Here is a 27,555-nt window from a genome sequence, read left to right as displayed (position 1 = left end):
GTTGAAAGGTACTGTCTGTGTTGTCTGTCAACATTATCCTGATCTGAGTTCTCAGTTTATGTCTTCTCAAACCCACGTGGTGTTCACGTGATATCACAAGGTACGTCCGCAATATAGGTTGACATAATGTAGATTCTTAACCCTTTAGAAATTTCCAAATGGTACCGGTAGATCATATGTATATGTATAATGTTTACTCTTTCAAAGTAGTAATTTTCCAACTGCGATACGTGCTCGGAATGTATTGGGCATGACATGCATGTTCAGGATCAACTCATTAAACACTAATAATATCTTCTGATTCTACACATATATTGTGGTATATGAATATGAAGACAGTCATGCACAGTCAGATTGCGTTCAAATTTTGCCGGATATAACGTAGTCCCATGTTATGTAAGCAGTTTGGTGCTCTTCGAACTCAAAGTATAAAATGAGGAAAGAAAAACTTCATTTAAAAGGCTAAAAGCCAACGTTGCTAGATTGGTCAACTCATGAACGACCTATAATATCTTTTCATTCTACATACATTGTAGTGTATAAATATGGAGACAGTCATGCACTGTCAAAATGCGTTTGAAACCTTGCCGGATATGACGTAATCCCATGTGATGTAAGCAGTTTGCTCTGCGAACTTGTAAATTATTCTATCACTGCTCACTGATCATAATTGTTTATAAACTAAGATTACAAAATGAGGACAGAAAATGTATTTGAAAGGCTAAAAGCCAACGTTACTAGATTTACTAAATATCTCTTAAGGATGAGGTTGTTGCTATTTCATCATGGTGGTTATTTTCATGTAACGTCACAGCTACGGCCTGGTTGTTTTACGTTGAAGGAGACAAAATATAGATGTGCATGACTTGTAAATGTGACATATCAGTACTACTAAGAAAATTTTTTATCTACATGGCGAGTAATAATTACGTCACAGTCACTTGATTAAAACACCTAAAATCGTTGCATTTCTAAATTTAAGCTATAGCCGATAACAATGGCGGCCAGCGACCACCAACTCTCTAACATACTTGGCGGAAGTGAAGAATTACAGATAACAAAGGATGAGCTGAAGATAACTCTCAAGGAGATGGGGCACAATCTTACTGATGATAAAATTGAGGTAAGAAATCGTGATTTGATAATAGATAAGACTATACTCACTTATTATATATGACGTCACTTTGGCACCACAAGCCAAAACTGATTCGAGCGTGCCAAGAAAAAAAGTTTAGCAAATAAATTGCCTTTAATAGAAATCTAGATGGTCAGAAAGGTTGGAAAAATGACTGAACACACAATGCGTATTTTAAACATGAACTTTATTGCACGACATTTGTACATGGTACAATGTATGGCAACGACTATTACACAAAGTACAAAATAGGTGTATACAATAAGACTTAACATCCTAATTAACATAACAAGAAGGGCTAACACAAGATATAATGTTACAATCGAGTTGGGCTAATCATGAGTTTCTTTCTAACAACTAATTCGATCTGTATTTTTGTCCTTTCATATTTTTTTACTTTGACTTTGAAATCTAATTTGTATTCTGAGACATACCTGTGTCCATTTTCCGATAATTTTTGTAATTCATCGTTTATCTTGTAAGTTTCTTTGTAACATTCACAGTATTGTCGCCGTCATTTCTTTTTGGAAACAGACGAAAATTGATGCTCGCATAATAATTCCATATAGCAAAGAATACAATACACTTCGCAAGTAACATTGCTGTAGAACTCCATAATCTTATACTCTATATCTCTGTTAAAATACAGACTAAAACAAAATGTATAAAAAGATTGTTTCTGTTTTTAATAGGAAGCCATGAAAATTTTAGACAAGGACAACACCGGAACCATAAACTTCTCCGAGTTTATGGAGTTTTGTGAAACGCATCTTCCAAGTGGACAAGGAGGAAACTACAGCGGAGACATAACGGTATGTCCTTGAAAATATATCTCTTGTTTTAACTTTTTAGTAACATGTATTTTGCGTAAGGGATGCGTCAAGGTTACGATTATAAAAAAATGCCACAAGTGCAGCTTTTAAGATGCCAAATCCATGTTAGGCTAGTTGAGGCTAGTTGTCACGTGAAGTGTCACGTGATGCTGTCTGATGATCACGTGATGATGGTCTGTAAGCAATCACGTGATGGGTTATTTTCATCATTATGAAAGATCTGTCAAATGTGTTTTTTTTTTACGTTCGTTTACAAGGTCCACCCGTGGCCATGTATGGATTTGCCCTTCCTCTTGCATTTGGCCAGACACCAAACATTCCTCGTAAATGAGGGCACCTACTTTTCCCTGGAGTATAGAGTCTAGTATCTGGATATAGGCCAATGACCTAGAAAAGACTTACCAAATCTTTAGTAGTATCACACTGGCGCCTGTTTATGGGTTTAACGTTCATCTAACGTTGGCTACAACTTTATGAATCTTCTACTTTATGTATCAATCTCGAATGATACAGTTGTGTAAATCCTCCAGCACACACTTTTGAGATCATAAATACTTTGCCCATAACGTCGTCCTTGTAGACTACAACAACAACATGTGAAATTATAGGTTCTAAGCCTATTAAGCAATTTTTCACTTCTCTAACATATTTCTTTGTGAAGCACGTATCCTGTAAACGCATTTACAGACAGCGTAGAGCTTATCTATGTCTGTGACCCCTTGGCCATATATATATCATTGATTTTTGGCAAGACTGCCCGCCAACAAGTGTAGCCAGACATGGCGTGTGTAAGGGGTGATGATAATCCGTAAGTTAAAGGTTACTACACCACACCCATCCTGTCATACATGTAGTCTTGGCGGAACATTTCGCTGCGGGGGTATATGCATATGTCAATGAAAATATCAGGGGTATTGGGAGACATAAGGCTTGTTATGCCCTCTCCTACTATAACATTAAAAAGTTTAAAGAATTAAGTTTACAAGCGGTATTCACTCCTTTTCTGATTCAAAATATGTCACCACACTGTCACAAATTCCTTTCCGGTTGAATTTTTGTCTTCAGTATACAATAAAAAGACGTACAGTGCAGTCCCTCCCCTTAAATACTCAAGGTTTAGTCGTATCGATGACGTAAATGGGTGAGATAACTTGGCAGTTGCTTGCAAATGTCAGTGGCTTTAAGTATCAGTTGGGACTGGTTGAGCCAGTTATCTTTAACTCATTTGTGACAACACCAAGTAGCAGGCAGGTCGTCTCGTCTTCGTTCCGCAGAAACAGAAGGTAAGTAAGTCCACGAAATAGCATGGAATCCAGTCCTTATAACGTAGCTTGAGCGCCCTACGTAGCTCATGTAGCCTCTCTACGGGGCAGATAAAGCTTTCTGCCGCCGGGGTAATCATCTGCACCCGGTAGAATTTTCACGCGGTGGGACTTTGCCCAGAGGGGCGTGGATGGCAAATTTAACTCGCGCCGTGCAAAACTCCTACCGGGTCTGAAGGAAAACCCCAGCGGCAGAAAGATTCTCCTGTCCCGAGTGTAGCCTGGCCAATCCACGGTAGACTGGATTCCAGGTTATCCACGAAACGGAACAAAAGACCTGGCCTACTGTGACTGGGTCCGAGGAGAATTTTTTTTTTTTTTTAGTGGCGCGGTAAAGTTAGTAGACTAAATCATATTCGCTCAGTACGGTGGATCGAGACTTTGATATCTGTTCTTATTCATTGACTGTGGAACCTATTTTTTTAATACTTGAATTAGGCGAATTGAAACGGAGAAAGCAGGAGAACATTTGCAAAATGCCCATAAACAAAAAAACGCCCCTCTTTTTCACGTGCACAAGCTACGAACTGGGTGGGATGCCGTTTCCACCGTGTAAGCTAATTAAGAGTGGCGTGTTCAAATCCACGCACCTCATGTAACAGAGTCTAGTTTGTTTGCTTGAATGTAACGCTGTCTCCAAGAAGATTCTCTTCGTTTAAGCACCATTTCTAGGCCCAGTTTATTTGGCATGTGGCTTATACAGGCCACATATGTGGGCACGGAAAAAATGAGTCAACCTTGGCAACGCCCTTAAAGGCGTAACGCTTGGCTGATCAACTTTTACGTGGGAAACACTTGTCACAGCTAAAACGGCAAAAAAATTATGATTGTGCTAGGACGCTTCGTTCCTTTGTACTATTAACCTTTCTTCAATCATATATTGATAAAACAATACGTGGTTTCTCTCATTCTCTATTTTCTCTCTAACTCTCTGCCTCACTCTCTTTTGTTTTTGAGTGTGTTTGTGAGGTTAAAAAGATACGTAAACAGTGTAACAAATAGGCCTTTAAAACTTCTAATGTTGCGAAGAGAGTATTATTGTGAAATTGGCCGGACATTCTGCACTTTTTACTACCTTACTTTGTGGTTGAAAGCTTGTTACTACCGTACCGTCTTTGTTGTTGAAAACCGCTGCATTTAGAAAGGGCCGAAGGGTACGTTAAATCAAGGGCATTACTTTAAAAGTCCTTGGTTCAATTACTCAAGGTCTACTGCCCGGCCGTTGAGTCTTTGATGCATTCCGTGGTGACCACAGTAAAGTATTCTAACGCGTTAATATAGAGGTACTCTGACGAGTTGCCAGTGTCTTTTGCATTTAAGGTTGCGGAGATATACGGGGGAATGGTGTTTTCGCGATGGTTTTAAGTTCGCGATAGCGCTATAGACTGTAAGAACTACTAGTATAATAAAAAATGTTCGCGGTGGTTTTGAGTTCACGTTGAAGTGGCCACCGCGAAAGCCGCCAACATAAAACAACCGCGAACATTTCTGCATTTACAGTACCACATATGGCGTTTCTACCACACTACAAATTGGTGACTCATAGAATCCATAAATTTAATATGTAGACCGGCCTCCAGACCTATAATAGGAAATGTCACACGAATTTTGCAGTGAAACAAATCAACTGTTTACGGTCTTATACTAAAAAAAATTATGGGTCCATGTCTTTTCACAAAACAAAATCACATGTCAAAGTGTGTGGTAGGGGAAATACACGCTAGAACAGATGTGTAAACAGGGAAAATAACACACAGCAACACTGCGTTTAACCTACAATTTCAATACATTGTCTTGTAGAAAAACCCAGTCAATATGGAGGAGCAGTTGAGGCCAATCTTCGACGAATTCGACACCAGTGGAGATGGCAGAATTAGTAAGGCCGAGATGAGCAAAGCCATCGGTAAAGCCGGCAAGACTCCACCGGATCCGAGAATGATCGACGTAAGTAGCAACTGTAGAAGTCTTCACAAGCCGCTAGGGGGCGCAAACATCACATCACGTTTCCTGACACCAAAAAATCAAGACTAAAGCATGTCTAGGGAAAAAAACACACAAAAGCAGGACGTTTAGCTGTAGTTTTAATGATAGCCAACCATCAAGAGGCCCACATTATACAGACACGTACACACACACAGACATAAAAATAATACCTCAATTTTTAATCAAGATAAGAAGCATACGGCTGCTGAGGCGTCATATCATTGTATTATATCAGTAATTTCTATAAAAATTGATACATTATGTAATTATAAATTATTCCTTCAAAGTTGGACACATTGAATTGGTCTCCTTATTAGTATACGAGTAGTTGCATGTGTCATAATGTTGTTAAACGTCGGATTTTTCTCTTATATGCAGGCTCTCTTTAAGCAATTTGACAAGGACGGCCAGGGGTCTCTCGACTTTAACGAGTTCGTGCAGTTCATTTTGTCAATGCCACCCCCACCGGAGGCTTTGAGGGAGGCTTTCAAAGAAATTGATACGGTAAGGGCCACAAAAACAATCTATTAAAAGTAATAACATAGTGTTAGACGTCGTAATGACTTTTGATGAGTTTTAATGTCATTTTGCAAGTTCATATTTACTTCGCAACTTTACAGTTTAACCATCCAGTATGGCGGACAAAAATTACGTCATAGTCACGTGAGTGCAAACACTCCATAATGTTTGTTGTGTTTCCTCACCACAGGACGGAAGTGGGTCCCTGAGTAAAGATGAGTTGAAGAAGCTCCTAGCAATGGCGGGCCAGTCTAACATTCCTGACGAAGCTATGGACGAGATCATGCAGGCTATCGGCGGGGGGGATGGTCGCGTGTCCTTCGAGGAGTTCTGCCGTTTCATTGCTCCCTGAGTTACCATCGCGACCCTCACCTTCATAGCACTTTCGTAGGCTTAGAAAACAGCTAATCAATTAATCTCCAAGCAGATGTTGGGATGATAGATTGTAATGGTTTCTGACTGTAATTCTCTGACAGACAGCCATGAATGGTTGTCAGTGGAACCAAGCAATCAAAAACATAAATATTTCTTCTATTCAAACAATTGCTTGGAGGTTAATGAATCATGAGACTTCTTTCAGTGCAACAGTTAAACCTAACATACTTTTTTTTCTCTATAACTAAGAACTTTGAAACTAACATATAGCCTCTACCAGACTCAATAAGTTGCTGGAAAAATAGTAGATATTAGCCTAATAGACTGAAGAATCAGCTGCCCATAGACTTCAGTTTACAAAGTGTACCTGGCTATGGCCAGATAGCCAGCTAACAAGAGAGAACAGTTTACAAACTGTGCTCTATAATTGCTGGTCATCAACTCCTCTGGCATATCATTCAAACTTGGCCGATTTTTACTATTTTTCCGCCAACATATGAAGTCTGGCAGGGACTTACTATTCCGGTCTATTATTAAACTATTGTAAGCCTCTAGCGAAGCAAATTTGATTGGGTGGCAATGAAATGCTGAAAATAAAGGTGTTTGAAAAAACTACTGTGCTGTTGTCTGATTTGCTTAGGACCTTTCTGAGAGCATATTCCTGTATTTTATAAGTTGGAAAACACACATGTACATAGAAAGACAGACATGCTAAAAAAACAGTACTTTAGTCCAACAATACTGGGGGTTAAGTAATCAGGTCTGTCCAAATCTATACTTTAAGTCATACCTGTGACGCAAAAACGTTCGATACGGTTGTTCCGGACCGGGTAATAACTTTCCGTACGGCCCGGGCTCTAAAGTTGTATCGGTCCCAGCCCTCCAGCCCTTCCGCGGGGCGGATCACCCTCCGGCCTTCGGCCTTTGTGCGATCCGACCCTCGGTCGGGCTGGTACCTCGGTTGATACGGAATACACCGTGTTGTATTCTATATGTATCAAACCATATTTGGGGTTAAAATCCATATACCACAAATATTGTATAAAATGTATTCAAATAAAAATATATCATTGAGAAGCTGAAAAAAATCCTCAAATTGCAGCCAGATATGTCCAGTCATATATATATATACAATACCTGTTTTAGATATCACTCCAACTACTAGTTTTACAATGATTACATGAACAGCACGGCACCACCTTGTGCCCTAGGCTTGGGCAAGACACTTAACATGACTTTCATCACTATATTCGGGAACCTCACTTGTGTTAGGGTCGTCCCTTGGAAAGGTTCTGTGTTTGAAGAGAGCCACACCTCGAGCATGTTGTAGAATTCACCACACTTATAAAAAAGAGTAGAGGTCCATCCCGGTGTGAGTGATTCAAACCCTACAGTCCTATGCAATCACACCTAGGGCAATTACTGTCGCATTGAGGTCCCCTGAATTAGCACTGAATAGCAGCTCGCTCCAGACACTGCCTTGGAATTTATCCCCGCCTGTTGTAAGCTCCAAGCAATTCAGCCCCTGGCTGCAAAGAGAGAATACCCACCCACCAAGACAAGGAATGATGATAATAGTCCTCCATCAACACTTTTTTCTTGCACAAACAATCCATCTTAACACTGTGTGCTATCTGCTAGGTGCATTACTATGTAGTGATTCTTGAAGAAGGTCCCTGATCATTTCTAGTGTCTCCGAAGATGCCTTCTGTGATTGGCCGTAGTTATCTGACGGTTTCACGCATTCCTGGAGGGCGTTGTCCAGGCGATCTGAAATGGCCGCAGGAGGAGAGCGTAACAAACCGCCGAAAGGAAGTCCATTGTACCCCACAAATATCTTCTTGCATATAGCCTGGAAGAAGATGAAATATCAAAGAATGATTTGAAGGGTGCAGTACTAAAATAAATCAACAGGGGGCTCTGTTGAGCAGGAAAAAAGATAGCATAGTGCATATGTCATGTTTGGGGGGTCAAATGAAACACCATACATTTGATTGCAGATCAATACAGATGTATCAATAGGTAGAATCTCATTTCTAACTTAATAGGTCAAAGGAAGATAATTGGGAGAGAGAGAAACAAAACAGAAGAATAACCAAAGAATTACTCACTCTTCCCATCTGCTTGGATATAGTAGGACCCTTCTAAACATTCTTCAATGTAGGATATACAGGTTTTTTTTAATAGCACATGTGCTATGAATGCTAGTATTAGTCCCTAAAAGTCATACATCTGAAAATAGAGCAATTGAATGATAATGATAACAAGAATGGTTACACTATGAACTCACCTGCAAATTGTTGTTTGACCTGTGTTTTGAACATCTCTTGCGTTGTAAGTCACACGTAGACAGACAGTCAAAAAACTCACAGTCCTCGTTTTTCGTGCAGTTTTCCTGTCCGAGAATTCCCCGCATTTTCATCTCAAAGAATGCCATGTCTACGTCTATCGCTTGTATAGTCAAGTCCGCGGACACGCCGTAGTTGTCCTGCTTTACGTCACACAGATGAAGTGGTTCAGTGTGAAAAGTATTCAAGTCTTCTAAGAATGTGAGGAAGCTAAGAGCAACTTTAGCACGGCTGTCCCAGTCTGTTGAGGATACAAGTTCTCTTCCTGTTTTGAAGTTGAACAACGATGGGCTCAGGGTGTCACCAGGAGGGGTATACTCCATGACATAAAAATGTCCGCAAGATCCATAAATCTTTGGAAAATGCTCGTTTCCTTGGAAATACTGCATCATGAGGTACTCATCTTGCTGTAAAAGTGCCCACAGGCTCTCCATAGTCACTTGATTCAGCGTCTTCCCTTTTTTCCATGGACACATCTTTTGGAGAGTTTCTACAACAGATATGTCTGGTGTATCTATTTCAAACATTGTTCGTAGCTGATGCTTAACCATGGTTAGAAAAGTTGCCATATCTGGTGGTGAAGTGACCATCTTACCTACATCGTTCATGTATCTGGATACGATTGAGTTGTAGTCCTGTAGGCGATCGTATTTGGATTTCAGTATGACTTTGTGCGTGTTCCACTCGGCAAGCATGACCTTCTTCCCTTTTCTGTAGTTGAGGCATTGTCTGTAGATGATTGAATGTGTGGTGCACAAATCTGGGCATAGGTTCCCTGTAACCTTGTTCCTGGTGTACTCTTCACACTATAGAAATGAAAGAACAAATAGTTCCCTCTTAAAGTAGCTTCATACTTTTAAGACAGATCAGGACAATTCAGCACTTGGTCAACTAGGCCATGGTTAGGGTTGAGTTTAGGGTCACAGTGTTTGGCCAAGATGGCTAGTAGGGTGTTTGGGCAAGTTTGTCAGATTAGCCATAAGCTAAATTGGTAAAGGGCCAAAGCATCTGACATTTTCCCCTAGTATATGATACAGAATTTGCTACTGTCACACTTACTATTATACTAAGCTTTCATACTTATATCTTGGCAGCAGATGTTTCTTGGCCATGATCATCATATTTTAGAAAATAAGGGCTGCATGCCTCACGGAGGCTAACGTTATCAAGACATATAATGTTAACCGCCTTGCATGTCTTATCCAAGGAGGTTAAATTCTTTTTCAACCTCCTTGTCTTAACTAACATGAAAGTTCTTTTCACATCACTCAACCAATAATTTATCTTAAACCACATTATAATATAAGTAGCTGTGGGAACCGAAGGTTACACAACTGTTACTTTAAGAGAATGCAACAAAGTTCCTGATCATACTTTACATTCGCCTCAGAATCGTAACGTTAGATCGAATTGGATTAATGTGAACGACATTTGTAAACACTGTCTGAGCAAAACTGTACTACTTAGTGCCCCCCTCCCCCCTTTCACTGTATGTAAATATACACCAAAGGTTAAGTATAAGTTGCATAGAGCACCATACCAGTGTCCTTAGTGTAGCCCTTGACTCCTGATCTGTACATCGGCGTGCTTTCACCTTCCTCCTCACAAATAAACACGAGAGAAGGAGGAGAATCGAAAGTCCGGCAAGAACTAGCTTGCACAGTCGCTTCCGGGTTCGCGATCGCGCCATGCATACCATGATCTTCTCGGCGAGTGACCAGTTCTTATGGCCACGGAGTCAGTTTTGGGGCTCCAAAATTTTCAATAGTAGACCTAGTAGACAGATGGAACGTTTAGCTTTGTACGGAAAACTTAAGAACGTCTCTTCACATCGTGTTATAGACGAAAACAGTACGGGACCTGTCAAAACTTCATGCCAAACTGACAAACTATGTTGGGCTATACCATTAGATTATATAGGTAGATTTTAGATACCTGTAAAGTTTTAAGTATTAATTGTAGCATCATTATATCACATAAATCTAAGAAATTTGATAAAGATTTTTTTGGATATCATCATTTAAGTATTTCTGATAGCCCCCTTCAGATTTCTTAGATATCAACTATATCATTCCCTTGCCCCATTTGTTCCATGTGGTATGGCCAAGAATCGCAAGTAGACAAAACATAGCGCGACATTCACAATCATGCACACGCATATTTGGCCAGATTATTACCTTCGCCAAGAAGGTTATATTTTCGTAGCGTTTGTGTGTGTGTTGTGTTGTGTTGTGTGTATGTATGTGTGTGTGTGTGTGTGTGTGTGTGTGTGTGTGTGTGTGTGTGTGTGTGTGTGTGTGTGTGTGTGTGTGTGTGTGTGTGTGTGCGCGTGCGTGCGTGCGTGTGTGTGTGTGCTTCTTCTTAATAGGACACTCAGGACAATTACTACCAAATTTTAAAAACAATATTCGCCTGAGTTTCATCAAAATTTTGTTAAACGTAAGTAACACCATAGATTTCAGTCGAAGCTGACTTCGAAATAGCTTAAACAATGTTTTACATCTTGAATAGAGTAAAAAAAAAGCTTTCGATTTTGCAGACACTAATAACAGTTTTCAGTCGCTGAGCATCTACTTGACTCAAAGGGGATTGAATCATCCGGCTTTAATAGTCTAGGGCGGAGAACTAGCTGGAAACGAATACTTTTTGATGGAGAGCTCAACGAATTTCGCACATGCAAAAAAAAACGTCATTTTATGCTATGTTTACAAACTTTATTTTCAGTCACACATAAAATATATTTGCATGATATTTCTGTTATGCCGGCCAAGAGTCACACACATCCAATTTAGGTCGCACCGAGCCTCAAGGGTGCAGGGCGATTACCTTCTAGTGAATGGAGGCCTAATTAAGTATAGTACCAATTCGAATGTGTGAACGTAACATACTGTAAGAAACAAAGGTAAGCTTTGTCTGAGACTTAAACACATACCTGCATGTACAAGCATTAACTTAGGCTGTTATATATAAAGGCGGCTTTACAATTATGTTATGCAGACAACAGAGAAAAGCCTTTAAGTGTACCGTTTAGTGTAATGACTGTGATTAATCAATTATAAGCCATATATAAGGCATCACATCTCCCGCTTAGTAAAATAATCATATGAAATGGTGTTTGCAAATTTCAACCTCCTTGAAAGGGATGGGTAAATGAATCAATATTTCTTAGTTCAGTCAATGATGTTCAAAGTTCAATGACGCACGTACTGACGTGAACGTTAACGTTATTCCGATATGGCGTCAGTAAGCCAAACGCCAAGAAAGACAATTATTATCAATAGACGTATCAATTATTATCAATTTGTACGGCCCTTTGATAAATTAACTATTGCCATATATGAAGCGTTAGGTCCTTGTCACACGCACGCTGGTAATCTGTACAATCATGTATAATGCATTTTGTTATTCGTTTTGTTATTCGTTAGGCATGGTTGTTGTTTTCAGGTCATCATACTCGCCGGAGAAACACCATCCTTAATCATATCCTAGTCAACCTGAGCTGACGAAAAGGTCATACAACACCGATAGTTATATTCGTGTACAATACATTAGTTATGGTTTATAATAATATAGAAATAATACACGTACCTTGCGGCTTCTTAAGAAACTAAGACCGTTTCTCAGAAGACGACATATCCTACAGTTAGCGGTGAAGGCGCAAAGGAACAAGTCATCGGTTAAAGAAAAACTGTGAGTAATTGAAATTGCACATGTATTGTACATGTATTATGCTTGTACAGTATAAACATAAGATTGGTGAGCGGGTGTAAGTGTACGTAGCTCGGTGCAAATAAATAATGCTTGCAAGTAAGATACATTACTGATACAAAGGCTGTACTCACAATGACTCTTGTGTGCTTAGTACATGATCTGCTGAAATTTCTTTAAAATATCTTTAAAAACACACTCTCTCTTAAACATACACATGTACTTTTGTAGACATAGGGTAACATAAAGCAAGAACATGAAGAAAAAACACAATGTAGGCATGGTAATAATGAATAGAAAATCAACCACTTGTAGGTATGTTGATTCAGCACCAAGGACGTCACCCATTTGCGCACTGCTATTTTACATCTTATTTGGTTGTGGGTTTGTAGTACATACCAGGTAAACCGCCTCATGGCGTATCAGGGCAATTTCGTACTGAATAGTACAAGCTGCATAGCCAGACAGTTTTATTTGATCCATTCACACCGGCAAGTACACCAGGACTTACTCTTTTCGATAAGCGCGATGTGTTCTTGCTATTTGTGCGGTGACTCTCACCCACCTATCCTTCTGGAGGGTAGTAAAATTCCAATTACTGCTGAATTTCGTAAAAATAACACTATAGAATAAATCATCTAAGCTGCAGATTTTAGCACGTTATAAAAATTAACTCGGTAGACTGCTTAGCTAGCTTTCTTATTGATATCAAATGTTCACATTTAGCCATATTTAAAAATACCATCAACTTTATTTTACTATTTTTTTTAAGTTTCCTATGGTGGCCTACATGTAGGTGATTGCTGGGGGCAATGTTGGTATGATCAAACGCTTTTTACTAGTATGCGCCGACTTTCACCATAAGCACAGGCTTATGTTTTATCCTCGTGGACGAGAGCCATTATTTTAGACGGTATATTTTTACAGTACTCATGAAACCAGGGTAATCTGCTAGGCTTCAAATGCAAGCCAAGAGACTTAAGAATGCAGAGCATTTTTCTCTTTAGATAAAAACGTGTAATTCCATATACGCATCACTTCAATATAGGAGATTCAAAGCAATTACTGCTGGTTTAGGCCGAAGGCCATTTTTCCTCTCTTCGGTAATCACATCATATCAAATATCACTACACATATCCTCAGGTGAAATGCCTTTTAAGTTTCAATAGCATGCATTAGGATAAGTTACTACCAATTTTCTTCCACCAGTGACTGTTTTACATGTGAATTAGGTACACACCTCAAAATTTTCGATGTCTAACAGCACATCTTAGTCACGGAGAATGACATTTAGAAGAAAATTGGTAGTAACTGTATACATACGTGACTGATGAACCTCTTCAACAACATGCATTCGGAGTTGATTACGAATTGTTCGATGAACTGACAAGGCTGGTTACCAAGGACATACCAAGGACATATACGCCGGGTTAACCTTCTTGACAAGGACGTATACGTAGAGTCTGGGATAGCCTTATCATCATATTTCTCACTGTTGTTACAATGCAATGTATTTCATAGCAAAGTACTCATTTGGCCACAGCAACTAAATTCTATGGATAACATCAGCGCGGGCATTTAATTTTCGCCTGATTTGAAAAAAAAAAAAAAACAAGAATTTTTTTTTCTTCTCCGGAGATGGTCAACATGACGAGAAATAAACAAATAAACAAGTACCAAAATGGGAAAGTGTGTTGTGTTGTTGCCTATAATGGTGATTGTACTTGTAGATGTGGCATTAGCGAGGTAGCCATGAATGTGGTTTTAAAAGTAAAATCAGCTGGATAGTTGTAAAAGTGGCACCACTATGGAAGCCATGAGTGTACTAGTAGTTGCCAACATGGTAAGTAATACCAGTCTAGCACACTAGTGTCACTTTTACTACACTTTCCGAATACAGGAATGAATGATTTGTTGTCAGTGCCACCTTGTTTTGTCACTTCAACTCTTGTTACAACGTTTATGGTGCATTTCGAAAATCTAGCCATCTATCTTGTTTTTTTTTACCCAGCTTGTTTTTTTCGCCCTATCTCATTGTTTTTGAAGTCTCTGCAGAGGATGTCATCCATAGAATTTACTTGCTGTGGCCTTAGTATGTTTGCAGGAAGAAGACTCTAAGCGACGTTCTGGGAGATCTGTGTGTTTTCGCGATACTTAGCGAGGTAGAGTTTGGGCTAGCGTTATCCTTATATTACTCACTCACAAGTAACGTGTTTTTTGTATTGTTGGTACAATGCAATGTATTTTTTTTAGCAAAGCACTCATTAGTATGTTTGCAGAAAGAAGACTCTAAGCGACGTTCTGAGAGATCTGCGTGTTCTCGCGATCTAGCGAGTTAGAGTTTGGGCTAGCGTTATCCTTATATTACCCACTCATAAGTAATATGTTGTTTGTGTTGTTGGTAAAATGCACTGTACTTTAAAGCAAAGTACTCATTAGTATGTTTGCAGGAAGAAGACTGTAAGCGACGTTCTGGGAGATCTGCGTGTTCTCGCGATCTAGCGAGGTAGAGTTTGGGCTAGCGTTATCCTTATATTACTCACTCATAAGTAATATGTTGTTTGTGTTGTTGGTAAAATACACTGTACTTTAAAGCAAAGTACTCATTAGTATGTTTGCAGGAAGAAGACTGTAAGCGACGTTTTTCGAGACCTGGGTGTTCTCGCGAGACTTTGCGAGATCTACACACATCGTATTTGTTTGTAAAGGACACTTAACGCGAGCGGCTGCTGCGGCCGGTCTCAGCATGGATGCGTTAAACGTGAGTAGACTAAAATGTGAGCACTAAAGCTACATAGCATAAATTCTACTCCTCTCTTATAGTAGTCGTTATTTTCTAACGTTAACAGCTCCAATTTTCTCTATCATTTAGAGAGAGGTTTTCACTTACATTGACTCAAACATGGAAAAGATATGATTGTATAAAATACACAGTTAGGTATATATTTGGTAACGAATGGCCTTACCTAAGTAACCCGATGTGTTTGAAAATATGGCAAGATATATGTAGGTACAAAGTCAAGTGTACCGTATGCATCTTACTTTCTCCTACTCTTGAGATGGAATGAACTCGTAGAATGTCGACTTAACGGGGACTTTGATTGGGTTTAAATGATGAAATTAACCATGGTCTAAATTAAAACGTTTTTACAAGCTTGTTGTTTCTAGTGGTTGTAATATAATCAATTTTTGTTGTTATTTTTCCAAGGTTTTGCTACAGATTGTCTTATACAGCGTAGTGATTCTGCAAATGCTCGCCGCTGTTTATTATCTCATAATCAAGACATGTCTCGGTAAGTAAACACGTACCTCGTTCGTATGCTTGTCTCATTGTATGGCTAGCGAAGTATTTGTATTTTGAAACAAGAAGTTGAGCCATTTTTGGCATTTGAGCCGGAGAAAATAAAAAAAATACATATCATTAGTATCACATATGATAGATATAATATGTTATTCTGCTTGATAATTGGCTGTCTTGCAAAACTGTAGAAAAAACTGTAGAATGCATTGATCATGAGCCACTCAGGTTATCAGATATTTTAGTGCAGATAAAAATAACATTTCAGCCACAGTAATTCTTCTCTCTTGAACAAGAAATTTGACTTTCTTTAAAAGAGGGTCCAGTCCTTTCGGTTTTATTTTTGATATTTGAATCATTTAGTTTGTATCAATCTGTTATTATTGTGTTATATGATATAAGCACCATGTCACCGTCCTTGCCTTTTAACAGAAGAAGCCAAGAAGGTTCGCCAAGAAGAGATTGAGATGTCTGGTGTCCAATCTTCGGACAAGACAAGTACTGTCATCATTGACTTACCGGATGAAAAAGACGACAAGGAGAAAAGCAACGGAAAGACTGACTTGTGCAAAAATGTTGCCTAAACTGAATGAGTTTCTTCAAAAATGACAAGCGAGATAAATAAATAGCTGGATTGACGTTTTAGTTAGTCACCTCTTATAGGCATATCTGGACGTAAAAGACATCTTTGTACTTTCAAATCAAAATGACTACCCTTAGGATAACAATTGAAGTTAGCCTAGATATATGACTTCATCAACAAACACTAAGCCCTGGCAACTCTTTGATCTCGTGTCTTACCCCAAAAGGCATAATTTGTAACATCATTCTGAGGGAATTACAGAGAGCTTTTCCATGAAAAGTCAGGAGGCAATGTAATATTTCTAGGAATATTGCTGTAGATGTTGACTATTTTTGCAAACTAGCACAGACTATAAGATCATGGCACTTAGATGGAAAGAAATGGTTGAATGTGTAAATTGTTAAAATTACTGTTGGCACTCAGGTAAATGCGTGTATTTTTCCATGGCAATGATTGTACAATTTAAAAGTACATGTACTGACGTTAGTATACGCAATGTCATGCATGTATACGCAATTTCAATCTCTTTCATCTACAAACCCCACAGTGCCGCATGGGTGCCCCAAGTGCAGCGAGATACCACCTTAAGTAAGTACGGGACCTCCATGTAACATTCTATTCGGGAAAATTCCCTAGCCGAAGCTAGGTACTAATGTTTTTCCTGGATCAAATGAAGTGAGGAAATTAATGTGAAGTGCCTTTCCAAAGGACACATCGTTATTGCATATTGTCACACGGCGCTATTGTATTGAAATATCAAAACGCCAACCCTCTTGTAATGCCTGGAACGAGTCCTTGCATATACTGCACACAAGAACTATTTCGAATTAATAGCATTGCATAGAAGTTAATATAGTTTTGAATGCAATCCCAATCTATTCTTGGAGAAACTGGCTATAGTGTTCAATGGAGATAATTAGGCATTCTTGCAGCAACTGAATTTGTTTGATTGCTGATTGTCAATCCTAGAGACGAAAATACCAATTAACATTTGCTGAAAATATCTGTACTGAGAGCTATCACTACAACCATTCGTTTGATGAGCTTTTTATTATTCACGATACATGGAACTTGTCTTTGTGCTGTCTATCTTGTGCAACTTGCCCGTTGACGAATGTTTAATGAAGGAGGAATTTTGATGTAACGTGCTCTTTATACACGTTTTCATACAGAATACTATATTATAATATTATATAGACAAAACTGTGAGATTGGCTTTATTGAGTGTTCCCTGTATCTGTATCTCTTGTAGACACTGGCGTCTTTCTAAACAGTAAGGCCACAGCAAGTAAATGTTATGGATGGCATCCTATGCAGTGTTAAATGAGATGGGGAAAATGATGGGGGAAAATTGCTAAATTTTCAAAATAGACACCATAGACGTCGTAACAGGAAGCAACAAAACGTGGCATCACAACTGACAAGGGATTCATTCCTGTATTAAAGAAGTGAACTAGTGTAGAAAAAATTATACTAGGATGGTACATTGGTATCACTTGCCAAGCTGGCAACTACATGCATGGCTTCCATATTGGTGGCACTTTTACAACTATCCAACAAGTTTCACTTCTGCAACTACAGTCATGGCTACCTCCCTAATGTCACTTTTCAAGTATGATTTGAGACTTTGAGACTTTGAGACTTTATTAGAAAATCCATTTTATGCTACAACACATGTTTGCCTATTTTGGTCTATCTGATTATCCCCGAAGAGTAAAAAAAATTCTTGTTTTTTTTCTTTCATCTAAAATCAGGCGAAAATTGATGAGCATGTCATCCATAACATTTACTTGCTGTTGCCTAAACTAGATGATGCAGTGACGTCAAATATCCAGAAATATCCACCATTGACAAACAAGGTGCTCTGTTGTGCGCAGCAGCTTCGACTAGTCTTGTGCGTAACACGCCAGTTTGATAGGCACACAGTGGTTGGTGTTCCTGATGTGCGATCAGAAAACCTGTCATATCTAAAGCTTATACATGCGTGACCTGAAGCTTTGACGAAGAGCCTCTGTCGCATTTGATAATACTTAAAAACACATTTTACCACAAAATATTGGACGTTAAGATTTATCTTACCCGGATGGTACTTAACTATGATACAAAGCCGTATAACTATTAGTGTTTTTCCTTGCCTTACTTTATCATATTCCCCCTCCATGGGAGAGCATATAAGATCATATAACAATTTGTACAAATATCAAAATGGTTATCTTATAATAAAAAAAATAAAGCGGTAAGCTTCCTTTTTCTTCCTTCCTTGCTTCCTCCCATCCTTCCTACCTTTCTTTCTTTCTCTTTCCTTCCTTTCTTCCCTGCTTACCTTCTTTCCTTCCTTCCTCCCTTGCTTTCTTTCTCTTTCTTTCTTCCTTAAGCTTTTTCTTTTCCTTTTCTAAGCCATCATTATGTACCTACACTATAGCAAGAACAACTGAGATTTTTACAGAGCAGATAAACAGCAATATAAACAGTTGAAATGTTAATGGAATAATGCACGATTATGAATTCCTCATACGCTGAAATATAGAAAAATTTACATTTTAGCCGACATGAAAGTCAAAAATACATTAATAGAAGCATGCAGTTTTTGGAAATATTTGAACAACGAAAGTTCCACGAACACATCTCTTCGCCAAATAATCATGCCTTTATTCAAGACTATTAGGTCTCATTCATGGATTACTTAAGAGCACCTACCCCACGAAGAAAACGACAGCGTGAACGTGCGTTTGTAGCAGTTGAAAATTCCATTTTATCCATCCCAAATACCCTCGGGTTAGCCTGTGTTTACGCAATCTCTCGCTGACTGGGGTTAATGACCCCCTCGCGGCGGCAATACTATAGGGCCGGCCGCTAGGAGTGCGATTTTAGTCAGGCTACCCTCTGGTATTGTTGTCCACAACAGTCGAGTAGGAAAATAGCAGGTAAACAATTTGCGAACTTGACCTTCCTTTCCACAACAGGTGCTTCTCAAGTCCCCACCCCTCAAGTTATGCTGGCTGGATGGTGACATACATACAGACCCACACCATAGCCTCTGCACCATGGCACAACTGAAAACATAACCGTGTCTTGGGTATTTACTTAACCTGCATTTCTAAGGGTGTTTATTTTCGTAACATACAATCTAGGTAGTGTCCTCAAAATTACATCTTACCCTGAACTGCATGGGGCTTGTGAACTTTCTTAATTAATTATGCAAATAAGCACATAATTATCATTTCAACATATAGATCATCACTCAATGCATCTACATACCAAATATCTTAACGATCCGTCGACCCTTTCCTGAGTTATTCAGTTTTAAAATCTGCAACAAATTTGACTCCTTCAGTTCGAAACAAGCCGCTAGGGGTCCCAAACATAGACCACTTATTTCTTGCCCCAAGACCTATCAACCACTTTAAAGTCATGAACCTGGCATTTGCAGAAAATTTGATCTCCAACTTTAAAAGCACCGCTGCAGAACCGCACCTCGCCGCTAGGAGAGTCATTATTGAACTTGACCTTCCTTTTTGCCACCCCTACCCATCTACTAAATATCATGGAAATCCATCCGCAACATCTCGAGTTATCTTGTATACAGACAAACACATGTACACTTACATACAAAGCCCGCTACAGCACAGTAGGTAAGATACCTGCCAAATATGGTGAAGATGCCCCATCTGCGTCCCGAGTTATGCTGTTCGCAAACAAACGCACAGAAATACAAAGTTCACTGCAGTACCGTAGGAAAACGCCAGGTAAACCGTTTTCGAACTTAGCATTCCATTCGACAACCGCTACACACCTACCGAAAATCACAAAGTTCGATCCACAATTTCTCGAGTTATATGCTGTTGACCTACATAAAGACCCAACATTCCATGGAATAACCTAAAACATACTCTTCTTGGCGAAGAGAATTAGTCATAGTCTGTTTATGATTTTAAATGTTCTCTAAGTATAATATTACATCGGATGTAATAATGATCGCATGTGCTGAGACTATTTATAAAACACGGCAACTACGAGCTGTGTTCTGTTTTCTAATATGGTAAGTGTGTATTTATAGATTATAGAAAAATATACATGTACAATGCGCATTTGGTGAATCTAGATGCAATTGCCCAAACCGCACCTTTGCCATTCAAGCTGTACACTTAATTGACACGTGTTTAATGCCATGTCGATTTACTTACTTAGCCTCTCAACGTGGTTGCTATTTTCGGCCAGTTACAAAGACACTCACCTTAGTGAACTCGATCACATCTTTGTAAACATCGAAGGTGAATAGACTGTATAAACTCAGCAGCAAATGTTGTTTTCGTGCCTCCAGTGTTTGTAGTTTCATATTGTATCATCACTTATCATTTGGCAAGTAATATTGCAGCAGCGGTAGATCGTAGAAGAGTTACAGTTGGAATAGTGAGAAACCACATTGCAGAAGGACCGTTCATCGATACAGTGCGCGGTAAGTGTTTTTAAAGCTTGGCATATTTAGTCTAAGTAAAGGTAAACGAAAGACCCTGAGGGTTGTACTTAGTTACTGAGACCTCGACTATACATGGTAACATTTTACTGGAAAAAAATTAACGTTACCAGTAGCATAGTTCAGTTCAATTCATTCGCATATGAGGTGCCATTAACAATGTCTGAACAAGCCATTAACAATGTCTGACCATGCGTTTCTATCATATACGACCGAGAAAGAGAATTGTATTTTAGAAACGTTGATAGTGAAAGGAGCATTCTGTCTATGGTGCATGGCAAATAAAGTCAACAGGAATCACAAGAATACCTTGGATCCAGTAAATACCAACATCGGTGATTTGCCTCAGTGAGTGGAGTGCTCGCCTATATCTAGTAATTGCAAATATACAACATTAAGTTTTTTCATCAATCTAGATAATCATTTTTGCTCAGGAATTTAAATAAGTCTTATTTATGGATAGTTTTATGGGACTATATCCTCAGTATTGGCAAGATAATTTTTAGTAATTGTCTAAGGACTATTCTGCTAACAGTGCAAAAAATCGTATTCGACAATAACACATTGTAAGTAGTGGCAGAAATTCGTGATACAAGAACTTCCTGTCAACAGTGACAAACATTTCTTATCGACAGGAAATGGACAAATTCTTAATGACAGGAAAATCCTTTCAATAGTATGACAAGAACATCCTGTCAACAGTGACCAAAATTATTAATAATGACAGAAACATCCTGTTATTCGTAACAAAATTCTTCTCATTTTGTTAATAGATAATTGACAACAAAAAAACTACCCAACAAAGGTGCAGCTACTCTGCTTGGTGATACAAATTGCACTCTATGATAACTCTTTGAAAATACGAGTTTCTGAACACATCAATCCAATGTTGGTACTAGTAACTCTGGTTGGTCGCTAAATCTAACAGATCATATAAAATTTTCTTTGATCAACTCTCACAGACACGATCTTAGATACTTACAAAGTTTTTTGGTATTCCATTTTATTGTTTTTAGCCTTTTGAGGTCTAATTTCATCAAAGATCAAATGATATTTCAAAACCACCCCGTGCGTCTGAAGTACCAATCCTGGTTTACTTCTGTTAGCACGTTTTCTGACTCGTGAAACACTGCCCTTTGAGTTGTTTCATGGTCTTTTCATCTAATACCACATCTTAGTAAACAATTATTCTACATATTGAATTAGCAAACGCTTTGAACAAAGTGTTGTAGTTCTTACACGTACTGAAATGTACTTGAAAATATTCTTAAATTCTTGGAAAACATCAGAGTTACCTAATTAACTATGCTATTGTACGGTGTATCTTTAAAATGCAAAGCAATGAAAAAGTAAAAAAATCTTATAATTATGCTAGCGGTATTGAAACAAAAAAAAATGATTCTCTCGACACCACGATTAAAGTTAACGCCCATTATGATAATAATATGAAGAAGAAGAAAGAAGGTGTCTGAACGACTATGCCATGTAAACAGTACGTTTGTTTTGGAGGGTTGCTAAGTAGTAGTAACAGGATGCAAATCAAGCAGCTCAAAGGCAAATAGACAATATACAATCGTGTTTACTAACTGCAGAGTGTATCCACAGTTACGAGTAAAGCACATGTACGGGTGTTATACCTCCCTGGTATATTCTGCATTACTTTAATTGATTTTGGCTTAAAAATGAACAGGTGGATTTTCACGTAAATGTTGACCTTTAAGTAAGCCTTTCGAGACCCGTATGGTGCGTAAAGGCTACGTGAATTCGGAGACTAAAAAACATGATGCATCTAATAGTATGTCGATAAAGGTTAGACATCTATCGCTGGTAAGGACTGGATATGATTTTGGAAACAACCTTAGTATTTTAGGAGTTAGGGTCCCCTCAGATCCCCTCAGTGTCACTGACGAAAGATAGTGGATGCTATCTGAAACATCTGACCCCTTCCAAAATCATATCCACTTGCTCGAGTAATTACTGCTATTTGGCACATATAACCACTACTGCGGAAATTACACGTAAAGATAATTGTTAGGTAAAGAGGTGGTATTTTGTTTGTCTATTCATGAAATCGGCGTGCAGAACGCTTTTCATTGAGGTCATGAGGGAAGAGGCAATGTGATTCGAGTCCGTTAATTTCGGTCGTTTCCGTTACATTAAGAGTGTCTTAAAGGAAGTTAGAGTTGGGGCTGTGCGTATGTCTCGCGGTAGATAACTTGAAGAATGGAAAAATGCTTCCTTGAAGTAGGATATGCATAGATATCGTTTTTGTTGCTTTGATCTGGCTACACAGTCTATACGTCAATAATGTCCGTAAAAGCTACTTCTTAGCCGCTAAACTGGTTTAGCCGGGAGAGAATTTGCCATTCATTTGATCACTCAGATGTGGGATTGGTAACCGAGAAGACAGAACCACATTCGGCCGATAAAAATCTAGGCCAAGGCACTTTGAAGCCATTAAAAAAAGTGAGAAGGAATTGGTACGGAGTACAAAGATATTGTCTTAGGGTCTTCAACCTGCGGCATAACAAAATGTCAGCCTGTGTCAAATTGGTTTGAAACGAGTAAATATTATTATCAATTGTTTTCATCTTATTAAAACAATCATTTTCTAATAACTACAAATCATTAGAAGATATCAATCTGCGCGAACGTGAGTATGTAGCTTGCATCATTATGCACATGAAAAACATAGTTTCATTGCAGTAGTATGTACCAAAGTGCTGTATTTTATTTCTATATGAAAAATAATTCATATTTGCAGGTTTGCAATGATTAGACAACATATTACCGTCTAGACTAAGTAAATTTGTATTTAATTACTATTTGATGATGATATTACACAAGTTCCAGTTTCTACTACTGGAATCTATATGTTTACAATAGTATAGAATAGATTGTATATCGTTAGCATTTTCCTTGTATCTATTCTTACAGGAGGACGATACGTACAAGGTTTATTCCGCAATATTGTTTTCTCGCGAGGATTGACGAGATCATCAGCGCTCTTCAATACAACCCTTCGTTGATCTAGGATCAAAACAAACGAGTCAGTCTGGCCTACGTGCGGCAACGGTCTCAACATGGACGCCATATACGTAAGTACTGCAAATGTGTATGGATTTGTTTCAATTCCCAGCAGCCAATTATTGTTTATTGATGCAACATAGATGCAAAGTTGTTTATTAAAAGAAGGAGTGGATGAACTTTGCGTCGTTCAATTTCTGACAACAATTACAAATTAATCAACATAATATTACTCGTTGAAAATGGCCTATTCTTACTGTAACTTGGGGAATATTTGGGGGATGGCTGATTCTCATAGTGTATGTTTAATACGGACTCTCTTTTGTGAAGCGCTACAATGTAATCTACTAGTGCCTGATAACGCAAATATCAAGTTAGGACATGCCATAATCTAAAATGTCTGTGCTTTTCTTTGGCATGAATGTACTAGATTTTTATGTGATCATATTCATCAACCTTCGTTTATCTTAAGTGTAGACGGGGCATGTTACTAGAAAATGATCCTGAAATGATGGAACAGAAAATACATGAAAAATATGGACAATGGCAGAGAATTACTTTTCTATGACATTGAATCGCATTGTAAACACTCTGATTCTTTCACTGCGATCTGTTCTCTTCTGCCCTAGGTTAGTATGGGGTGAAGGTTATATCGGTAATGATCCAAAATTACAGATTTTAATTTTTTGCTAATAAATACATATTATTAGTATCTATCAAATAAACTGGAACGGAATTACCTTCAGGCAACTTTAGAAAATCTACCAGCGTTGCTTCAGGCTGATAGAAGTCACATTTGATTTGATTTTAATTATCAAAATGATTTTGGCGTTTTACATTTTACCGTACTGCCTACGTTTACAGTAGTACGGTACAGTCATGATATGTGTACGGTACAATCATTATATGTGTGATTGACAGAATTGCATTGATATATATTATTATATAATGCAATAACAAAATAACAAATTGAGTGATGCAGATCGATTACATGATCAATATACATACATGGATAAGAATATCTATGGGGTCTTCTTAGCATGAATATTCATCCTTGTTGCATACATCTTTTTTTCTTTCCAGTTTTTCCTCCAGATTCTTGTGTGTACCTTGGTAATTCTGGAGGTCTTAGCCGTCCTCTTCTATTTGTGTAAGACTTGCCATGGTAAATACAAGCTTTGTTTTTGTTCTTCTTGTTTGTATTATTTTCTTGAGAGTCGACTAGGAAGCTTGCACCATGTTGGTTTGTTCCTTACACGTAAGCTTTGTGCATGAATTTAAATCTACTTTTTATGATTATCTGTTATCAATTATACAGGTGTACACGTACCTGGCAACGTACTTAATCCATAGTCCCACAAAATCTATTATCACGCCTTTTTCACATATTCATGTGCCAACTTGTTGTTGTTATAGCTATTCTCGCTGAATCGTATTTCTTTGCACTTCCTGTTTTCGATATCTTTTTCTTTGAATTTTATCATCAATGCCACAGGTCATCACAATTGTTGACAGATGTTGTTATAGGTATTCTGCCTAAATCGCATCACTTTGCAGTCACTGCTTTCCATAATTTTTCTTTCCAGTTTAGGCCACACTGACTTAATTCTATGGATGACATCCCCGCGCGCATTAGTTTTCGCCTGTTCTCCAAAAAACAAAGCAAATTCACCTCCTCCAAGTCTCCACACAAGCCCGAAAATTGCCGACCCAAAGGGCCAGCATATGTCTGTTTTCCACAAAACTCCCCCAAATGTGCTAATTTTGTAGTACATGGTGCTTCTGCACATGCGTCTTGCTTTGCCGCGAATTCGACTCTGGCAATATGACCATATGCATGATATGACTACTATCCAAGCAGAGGTTAGGCTTCGGCTATTTTTCAAAACCCTCTTTTAGTCGTTTTTATCGGACTTCTTGATGTCTCGTGGCCGTAAAGAGAACAGTAAAAAAACAGAGGACCCATGATAAAAGCGCTTCCAAAAATGTCAAAACAGTCGGAGCCTAACCTCTGCTTGTATACATGTAGTATGATATGACGAACACACCATCAAAAGGCGTCAGCATCAAAAGAGAGCTTTATCATGGAGGGCGTCAATATATTAAACATACATACATACAAACAAACGCTACCCAAAATATAACCTTCTCGGCGAAGGTAAATATCGGTTACTTCAGCTGAGTCTGCTACTTAAGATGAACAATACAACCTACATGTGCCTCCTGCAGATAAAGACTTGTTTCTTTTGATACACCGTGTTCTGTGATTCAATTCATAATACATGTACCAGCTTTATGGTCCTGTGGTTTAGCAGCATTTTTTTTTTATTTGCTGGATTTTTTTTCGCCCTCTCGCATTAGTTTTGGGGTCTCCAGACGATGTCACCCATAAAATTAAGTCGATGTGGCCTTAGCCAATTTAAAGTGTAACCAAATTGTATTGTTTTACAACAGATGATGACAAGAGGCGCAGAGAAGAGTACGAGTTTTCCGCCGCCGAGTCCTTCGAGCTGACAAGCGCCGTCATCATTGAGCTTTCCCTGGACTCCACTGACGACAAGCCGAAGACATAGCACTGTTCTCTTGGAATTGCGGCTTGGACTCATCCAGCGGAAACTCTGAACTACAACTGAATTTCAGCCTCAAAACGAATTTATATTTCCATCACGTAAATAAGATTTTCGCGTAGATAGGATCAAGGTTTCACTGAAAGCTATGCGCTACAAAGCCGAAATTACTTTATATGAGTGGAATAATTGATTCAGATATGGATAAATCCTTCTGATGAAAATAATAAGCTACACTTTCATATTGTTGCTATGGTTTGCAGTATATCCGCAGGGCTATGTGTTTGGAATATGATTGCGCTCCGTCCAATTATTGCTGGCGTACAAGGCGTATGATGTTTTTGCCTGACATATGTTGCCATGTTTGGTCGTGTTTATGTTAGTCAGTAGCTTCGCATCTTCTTCAGCAGTGTATATATTAAATACTGTTAACATTCACGAAGACCCTGGAGTCCAAAATTGACTTCCTGTGACGTCACGACAATTTGTGGGAAGAATATGAGTCATCAGGGACAAGGTGAATTTTCTACCGAGCAAGCATTGCGCTGACATTTCGATTGATTGGCTACTATTAATACTAATAGCCAGCAAATAACAGAACCATTTAGCAACCACTGTTCCTGACTAGGTTGACCTTCACTTCAGTGAAGGACGCTCTCACAGTCTTAGACCATGTTGATTTGATTTTATGGATGACATCCACAGGGAATCCAAAAACTGATGCGAGCGTGCGAATAAATAAAAAAAAGTTTGACAAAAAAAGTTGCCTTCATCATGAAATGTAAGTAGACAGGGAGGTTGAACAAATGACTGAATACACGGAATATTTTATAACGAACAATAGATTCTTCATTTTTGCTCTTCCACATCTTCTTTGACCTTGGACTATTCTATGACATGAGTATAAGGCTTTTCTATATTAATGTCTTTGCAATCCACGGCATTTATTTTCTTATTTTGAAGCTGCTTTGTACGCTCTAGAGTATGGTTGAAAACATTTTGGAAACGGCCGGATGTCATCCATATAATCAAATCAACATGGCCTAAGTACAGACAATGGTGATAAAAGTACATGTAGAAGTACAGTCACAGTGATGTAAGAATGCAGTATTTTACTACATTCATTGATGACTAATGTATACTGTATGTACAGGCTTAGCTCCTTGCTTTTCAGGAAGGCTGTAAATATACGGTTGAATGAGACTTACAATATATGGTTTATCTACTTGCATTAGGCCACACTGACTTAATGTTATAGATGTCGTGATCTAGTTATTTTCAGTAAAACATCTTCTTGTATGGTTGGCCAACTTTCTGATTCTTTGAGGCTTAGCGTTTGTCGATTGGAAACGGACAAATAACGACAAGCAACTGAACTAACAG

General features: G+C 38.5%; 2 protein-coding genes and 1 long non-coding RNA gene across 3 annotated transcripts; 2 read left to right on the top strand and 1 right to left on the bottom strand.

Annotated features, from left to right (window-relative positions):
• Positions 1-14: 14 nt before the first annotated feature.
• On the top strand, positions 15-6,782 carry LOC118428285 (calmodulin-like protein 3). Its single transcript, XM_035838304.1, has 6 exons — positions 15-100; positions 983-1,123; positions 1,828-1,947; positions 5,091-5,234; positions 5,652-5,777; positions 5,983-6,782. Exons 2-6 carry the CDS (start codon positions 998-1,000, stop codon positions 6,142-6,144), a joined length of 678 nt encoding a protein of 225 aa, XP_035694197.1. The 5' UTR covers positions 15-100; positions 983-997; the 3' UTR covers positions 6,145-6,782.
• A 448-nt stretch (positions 6,783-7,230) lies between these two features.
• LOC118428284 (divergent protein kinase domain 1C-like) lies at positions 7,231-10,402 on the bottom strand. Its single transcript, XM_035838303.1, has 3 exons — positions 10,056-10,402; positions 8,458-9,321; positions 7,231-8,019 (listed from the first exon to the last, which is right to left on the bottom strand). Exons 1-3 carry the CDS (start codon positions 10,212-10,214, stop codon positions 7,798-7,800), a joined length of 1,245 nt encoding a protein of 414 aa, XP_035694196.1. The 5' UTR covers positions 10,215-10,402; the 3' UTR covers positions 7,231-7,797.
• Positions 10,403-23,520: 13,118 nt separating this feature from the next.
• Positions 23,521-26,893, top strand: LOC118428293. The gene is made up of 3 exons (XR_004832635.1): positions 23,521-23,676; positions 24,689-24,770; positions 26,060-26,893. It is a non-coding gene; the product is annotated as an uncharacterized LOC118428293 (long non-coding RNA).
• The last annotated feature ends 662 nt before the right edge of the window (positions 26,894-27,555 follow it).

Source organism: Branchiostoma floridae, chromosome 12 (assembly GCF_000003815.2).
Source record: "Branchiostoma floridae strain S238N-H82 chromosome 12, Bfl_VNyyK, whole genome shotgun sequence".
Lineage (NCBI taxonomy): Eukaryota > Metazoa > Chordata > Leptocardii > Amphioxiformes > Branchiostomatidae > Branchiostoma > Branchiostoma floridae.
Note: the sequence above shows the minus strand (reverse complement) of the source record. Positions and strands in the feature narration are given on the sequence as shown.

Excerpts from the sequence above, each read along its gene's own strand:
- LOC118428284 (XM_035838303.1), bottom strand. The coding sequence starts at position 10,214 with ATGGTATGCATGGCGCGATCGCGAACCCGGAAGCGACTGTGCAAGCTA. Across the intron at positions 9,322-10,055 it reads GGGCTACACTAAGGACACTG|TGTGAAGAGTACACCAGGAA; the intron begins GTATGGTGCTCT and ends TCATTTCTATAG. Across the intron at positions 8,020-8,457 it reads GGTCAAACAACAATTTGCAG|GCTATATGCAAGAAGATATT; the intron begins GTGAGTTCATAG and ends ATCTTCTTCCAG.
- LOC118428285 (XM_035838304.1), top strand. The coding sequence starts at position 998 with ATGGCGGCCAGCGACCACCAACTCTCTAACATACTTGGCGGAAGTGAA. Across the intron at positions 1,948-5,090 it reads ACTACAGCGGAGACATAACG|AAAAACCCAGTCAATATGGA; the intron begins GTATGTCCTTGA and ends ATTGTCTTGTAG. Across the intron at positions 5,778-5,982 it reads CTTTCAAAGAAATTGATACG|GACGGAAGTGGGTCCCTGAG; the intron begins GTAAGGGCCACA and ends TCCTCACCACAG.